General features: G+C 47.1%; 1 protein-coding gene across 3 annotated transcripts in view; it reads left to right on the top strand.

Moving 5' to 3' along the window:
• Positions 1–355: 355 nt before the first annotated feature.
• The window catches only part of COL11A1 (collagen type XI alpha 1 chain), a 164,591-nt gene continuing 158,166 nt past the window's right edge, over positions 356–6,780 (top strand). For all 3 annotated transcript variants that reach the window (XM_028502638.2, XM_028502637.2, XM_036015040.1), the window contains exon 1: positions 356–853. In XM_028502638.2, the coding sequence (XP_028358439.1) occupies positions 748–853 (106 nt within the window). In that variant the 5' untranslated portion in view covers positions 356–747. The remainder of the gene's footprint in view (positions 854–6,780) is intronic.

Here is a 6,780-nt window from a genome sequence, read left to right as displayed (position 1 = left end):
GTAGCTGTTTTTATTGAATACAGAAGCTCCTTGAAAACTCTGCGGGCTCCGGGGCTCTCCAGCCATTCCTTTCATTCCCAAAGTGCAGGAGCCAAGCACGCGTCCCCCTAACTCCCTCCCACTCCTTCTCGGGGGCTCGGGCGGGAGCGGAGGGCGGCGAGCCGGGGGCCGCTGGGGGCTGGTAGGTGGGCCGGGCTTGCCCGGAGCCGCGCTCCTGGGGCCGGGCCAGCGCGGGGCGGGCTCGGGCCGTGCGCGCGGCGTGTGATTGGGTCGGACCCGCGGCCGGCTTGTCAGTTTCGCGCGGGGCAGGGGGCGGAGGGGGGGCGCGCGCACGCGGGGCGTGGGCGGGGGAGGGGGCTGCCCGGGGCCTCTCGTCCGGCCCACTGACGGCATGAAGCCTTTAGGGGCGCGCAGTCCTCTCGGATTTTTGTTGGAAGCCCCTCATCCGCCTTCAGTCTGAAGGCAGGGCCCCGCGGAGGACGGATCGAGGGTCCCGGGCCGGCGGGGCCGAGCGCGAGGGCGAGGAGGGGGCGAGGGACAGGAAGGAAGCAAACCATCCAATTTGAAAGAAAAAAAAAAAAAGCCCTTTGATTTTTTTTTTTTTTTTTTTTTTTTGCTCCCGGCTCCCTCCCCAAATGGCTGTGTAGCAAACATCCCCGACGCTACTACTACCTCGGCAGGGACGAAGTTGGTGTGCCGTGGCGGTCTCGTGGGTAGAGCTCCCAGGCGCGAGTGCGGGGCTCGGAGATGGAGCGGTGGTCCTCCAGGTGGAAAACGAAACGGTGGCTCTGGGACCTCACCGTCACGACCCTCGCGCTGACTTTCCTCTCCCAGCCTGGAGAGGTCAGAGGAGGTAAGAAAAGAGGGGCTTGGGGAGGTGGGCGACCGCTGCCGGTCTTTCTCATTCCGCGCCCCTCCCCCTGGGGGCCCCCCTCCCCCCCTCAAAAAAAAAATTCTCCTAAATAAAATCCAGATTGCAGCTGCCACCAGGTTGGAAGTAAAGACTGGAGACAGAGAGAGAGAGAGAGAGGGATGTAGGCGGGACAGTAATGGGAGAAGAGGTAGCAGGAAAAAGGATCTGTCAGGCGCAGAGCCTGCTGAAATGCCCCTCGCCACTTTGCAGCGGCTTTGAAAGGAGGAAAAATATTACCTTGAACACAAGGGCACTTGTGGAGAGCTTTTGTTTCAGGAGCAGCCCTCGGACTGCCCGTGGAACACATCTTCTGGTTTCTCCAGATCCTAGCCAATGGAAATATCTTTTTTAGGGGTGAACTGAGCCGAAAATATAGAGAAAGGGTATAAAATGAACCTTGATAAAGCTCTTTGTCTGGAATAAAGTGAGAAGGGGGCTGTTTCACTTTTAGGGATATGAGAAAGCAAAGGGGGGGTGAACCTAGAAGACTGAGAACACTTTGTGTGTGTGTGTTTGTGGCACTTTGATGAGATTTTAAGTGGGGAAAAAATTGGCAGGTTATAAGGAGTGGGGTTGAAGATCTGGAGAACGCTTTTCCCCGATTTTCAGCCCCCTCCCCTCCACGATGACCCCCTCCCCCCCTCCCTTCTTGCAGGTTGGACGTGCAGTTCTCATGGAGAGTGGTGAAACTGGCCCAGCAAATGGGCTGGGGGAGGAGGGGCAGGGGAGGGGGCGAGGGCTAGGGCGGGAGGAGAGAGGTAAGGGAAAGTTCCTACGTGGCAGCAGCAAACAGTGAAGGAGCAGACCTGTTGGGAAGACGGCAGCCCCGTCCGGACCCGAGGAGGGAGAGCCACTTCCCCCCTCCCCGCGTCTCCTCCCGCCCCTACCCCGCCCTTTCCCTCCTGGGCGTGTGGCTGCCGCGGTCCGTTAGGTGCCGCAGACGCGGCTGGCGGTAGAGCGCCTCTGGAGAGCAGGGAGCCCCGACCGCGGGGAGCAGAAAAGCCAGCTTTGTTCAAAGGGCACGGCGCAGCGGGGGTGAGAAGGAGGGTGGCGAGGATTGGCTGAGGGAGAGAAAAAGTGTCAAGCCCAAATGTGCAGGCTTTAGCAGAAACCTGAGTCTGGCCCCGGTGGGTGCCAAGATCTGCGTTCCCCCTAATGGGAGCAGGCGCTGCCGGAGGCCGGGCTCTTCGGAACCGGGTCCGCGTCCCTGTCCCGCACGCGCTGGCCTTCACCTGGAGCAGGAGCAGGCCGCGCGGGCTGGCGGCTTCCTCCGTGCGACCCTCCCCGGGCCGGACAGGCAGTCCGGGCCTCGGGAAGACTGTTTGCACTTTTACTGAGTTACGCCAGTTGTGTCGATTCCTTCGTTTCTACCTTTCCAAGGATAAAGAGTCGAGTCTTGGAGAGTGGAATCCATCCAAAGTTTGCTTTCTACCTTGTGTACCTGGGCACCAGCGGGATTGCGCCTCCTGCCCGCCGCTCTGCCCTCTGCTGGCTCTGTGTATTATTTGGAATCCGAGCATCCGCCTACCGAGTGAGGCTTCTTAAAATCCTCACTGCGGAGGGAGAGGTAGACGTACCATGTCTTCTGCTGCGTGTCACAGCGTATGTGGACCAAAGTATCCTAAAGTCAGCTATTTGTTCAAAAATATAGACAGGCTGTCTTCAACGAAAGGTGAAATGTGAACTCAAGAGGCGCCATTGTAGCCTTCAGGGTTACAGATTTGTTTCTTTTCCGTGGAGTTCTAAGGCTATCAGACGGATGAAGTTTCCACCCCTGTAATGTACAGTTTCCTCTTTCCCACCTGGCTCCAGAGCTGAACCACTTTTAAACAAACACCCCTGTACCGCAGCGAATGGATAATGGAGACAGAACCTTCGCTGTTATTATAAAACCGAGTGATGTGGGGAATAGCCAGGTGTTAAGGATTGCATGTGGTTGGTTTGTCCTTTCTGGTGAAATGTCTTGGAGGTTTTGTGATGGTTCAGATAGTCCTACTGCAAAACTTGGTATGCGTTCAGCCAGGTTGCCAGGCGTTCGTTGCATAGCAGGACGCGAGATGTTGACTCAAACCTACTTGTAGGCGTTCTTGCCACTTACATCCGAGAGGTCGTAATTGTCTACTAATGCTTCACCGGAGACTCTGGCCTGAATCATCACACAAGGGGAAAATAAACCGGTGTCCAGCACTCACACTAGCCCTTCCACTTGCAACTGAAAAAACAATGGCTAAGATTTTACTCCAGTGCCTAAGTAAAGGTCGTATACACTAGAGCTGAACTATAATGCATTGATTTCACTGAGGCACAGCGGTGTGATTTGGCTGCTAAACCCAAAGATGATTTTAAACAGCCTGTTTTATTCTAAAATTTGTATTCCTGGGATTAAACATTTTAAAGCCTTAAGGAGTTATGAGTTCATAATATGGTAGCCTCTGAAGAAAGTGGAGATAGGGTCCCGAAGCGTCTAACCCAACAGCGGAAAGTGTTGGATGAGTGGGTTTAAAGAAAATTTATGGCAGGACGCAGTCATCATTTTGCTTTGCAAGTCCGAACCCTGGAACTTGGCAATCTTTAACAAACTTATTCAAAAATTTTAGCATTTATGATGATTTAGTACAAAAGAGTTTTATAATATATTCATTTATATTAGCTTCAAGCTTCCGGTCTGTGGTTAGCATAAATGCGTGTCTCAGAAACTGATGACTTTCTCTGGCAATTAGTTCACTACTTACTGCAGAAAGAACCTGAGATTTACCTGGACTCTATAATGACTACACTGTGGTTGTGTGAAGATACGTGGTTTTCAAAGTTTTAAGGATGAGTTAAGGCAGAACTAAGTGCTGGGAAAAACAACCTCTAATCGAATCATTTTTACTAATTAAAATGGTATTCAGTCCTCGGTGGTGAAGCCAACACTGTTCTTGCAAAAAGTTGATGAATTTGATGAGAAATTTTCAGAGCTTGTCAGCAGCTGGTGGTGTGAGCCCTGCTGGGCGTTGTTTTGAGTGCCCGGGATCAGCAGGTGAAATGGTGCTGGCTTCCCGAGTCCCTGCTCGTCCGTCCCTGCACGGGGGTCAAGTTTGGCCTTGCGGTTACTTAACAGGCGTCAGTTAAAAGATTAGATACGCTTCTGATAATAAATGCAGCGTCCGCTATGATTATTAATAATGTCTTTGCATTTGTTTTTCCAATGAAAATTGCCCAAGTCTGGAATAGAGAAACAATTATGAAGACGAGTAGGTATCTTTATCAGAAGCATCTTCCTGCAAGTTGCATACAGATAGTCTCAGTTTAGGTTGTATATATATAAATATATGGACTTAGAGACACCTTCTTAAAATTGTGCATAAGTTTACTGATATCTTAAAGTGATGATTTACTTCATAATTCATACTCAACAGAGGGCCTGCTTCATAAAAATTACTTTTTAAGTAGTATTCTCATAGTTGTACACAAAATTAAAAAGTTGCTAAATGAGAAATGGATATACTGAATATGATTGTTCACAATGTCTTTATTTATTCTTTTTAGGTTGTTTTCAGGTTCTGTGTTTGCCTCACTTTGTGACTAAATTAGAAGGAGTGCACTATTTGAGTTAAGTTTTCCCCATAATGGAGTCAGGCAGCCACGGAGCCCCCTTTTCAGACTTATGGGTGGGCTTTCTGACAAAAAAATCTAAGTAGCCCCCTTTTTCTTTCTAAAAATTTGTTTCTTTGGGGGTACACATTCTCTTCATGCTGGTTAATTTACTCAAGTGCTGCCTGTTTAAATAATAACAAATGGACTCGCGTCCAGGTTGGATGGATGGGAGTGTCTGTAATAAATTCTCCCTTTGAGAATTTTTCAAAGGGAGAAGAGGTGTCTCGATTTTTTAAGGGAATGCTAGACACAGAAATTGTTATGGAAATCGCTTTCCCACATACCACCTTCTCACTTTACTAATGAGGAAAGTAAGACACAGAAACGGTCTGCAATAGCGATGAAAATAACTTTAAAAAATAGTGGTCTGAGCCCTGATGGAATGACCAGATATTACTTCAATGCATGTGCTGGAGTGATTAGTGCAAAGATGGGTGAAGTGAAAAGGACCGACCTGGGGAAAATTGGACAGGAAACCGAGTCACAGAATGCATGTAAAAATCCCTCCAATTTCCTAAGTTTGGAGAAAGGTAACTTTGGATTGCTTATATTGTTAATATACTTAATTATGTGATTCTCTAAGATTACCTACATCAGAATAGACAGCATAATAGTTTGTAAAATATTTTTGTATATATTTGTGGCTGGATTAAGAACATAGGCATTTTTTAAAAGATTTTATTTATTTATTTTTAGAGAGAGGGGAAGGGGAGGAGAAAAAGAGGGAGAGAAATTCAATGTATGGTTGCCTCTCGTGTGCCCCCTACTGGGGACCTGGCCTGTAACCCAGGCCTGTGCTCTGACTGGGAGTCCAACTGGGAAACCTCTGGTTCACAGACTGGCACTCAATCCACTGAGCTACACCAACCAGGGCAGAAAATAGGTATTTTTATTTGTTTGTTTGTTTGTTTTATCTTCTCTAAAGTTGTTACTGGAGGAGCAGGCACAACTTTGAATTTTTTAGAAGAAAATTATATATTTCACTCAGGGCAAGTAATGTCAAATTTCTATGCTTTGCATATTGATTTTAGATTGGTTTGATGATATGCATGCATATATAATTACACAGCTTTCATTGTTAAGTCAGATAATAAATTGATCATTACTTGACATGGGTTGTTTGTTTCATTGATCTTTTTTTAAACAAGTGGTCAACTTTGGGAAGAAGCAGGAGAGGGCTCATTAGTGCACGTTCTAATTAAAGTCTTTCTTCTGGATTGTCAAAGCACCTGACACTGAGTAAACACCTGTTACCTTAGGGATGCATCAACAGAAGGTTTGTTTATAGGAAAGTACTCTTAGTGGGCTACCATGATACTCGCCCTGAGAACCCCATGGTAGAGCGTATGACGCTTCCCTCTGTACTGATGGAAAAGCAGTGGCTGCCCTTGACCAGATGGAATGGAAACCCATATTAATACTCATACTGTATCTAATGACTCATATAAACATAGGGTTTTATACGTGCTGAGCCAATCCCGTCATTTTCTATCATCTTTAACGATTATATCCAGGTATATAAAAGCCAGAATTCCTTTGTATCCTAAGTGCACTTTTCTTTCTCCCCTCCCCTTGGAGGCACGATTCAGGGCGGTTGCTGTAATCATTAGGAATTCAAGGCTCTATGAAGTGGGGGCCGAGAGCTGACCTGCATTTCTGCTTTTACTCCTCCACTTCCCTCCTTTCATTCTGGGCAGAGAAATGTGACCTGAGCTGGGAGTGCGGAGAGGAAACCAGACTTGGTTGGGATTTTTTTTTTTTTTGGACCATGGAAGCTTTGTTTCTTTGCAAAGGAGAGGTAAACACAGATGCTGCAAAATGTTGTAATGGTCCACATTCTCTCCCTGAAGAGCCAACTTCAACTGCAGTTTTTGGCATATTCTTCAGGATGCCTTTCCTATGTTTGGATTTTTTTTTCTCCTAATCTCACAAATTAATTTACAACCTGAAGCGTTTTTTGGTGTTTTTTTTTTTTATTTTAAGCGGCCTTGTATGTTATAATATATTTATTTCTCTTTTCGAAATTGCAATATAGTTTTATTTTTATAGGTTAATTTTTTTTTAAATTTCTACTCAGTTGTGTTAGAATGCCACATGAATAATACTAGCTGGTCGAGAAGATGAAAGTCAATTTTAAAGTGATTTTGTGAGTAATATCTATTTATCAGTTACAGTCTTCGGCCTACTACTGACTTGGCTAGCGGGTCTTTAGACATTGGCTGATCACC

Source organism: Phyllostomus discolor, chromosome 14 (genome assembly GCF_004126475.2).
Source record: "Phyllostomus discolor isolate MPI-MPIP mPhyDis1 chromosome 14, mPhyDis1.pri.v3, whole genome shotgun sequence".
Classification (NCBI taxonomy): domain Eukaryota; kingdom Metazoa; phylum Chordata; class Mammalia; order Chiroptera; family Phyllostomidae; genus Phyllostomus; species Phyllostomus discolor.
This window is presented reverse-complemented; position numbering and strand designations above follow the sequence as displayed.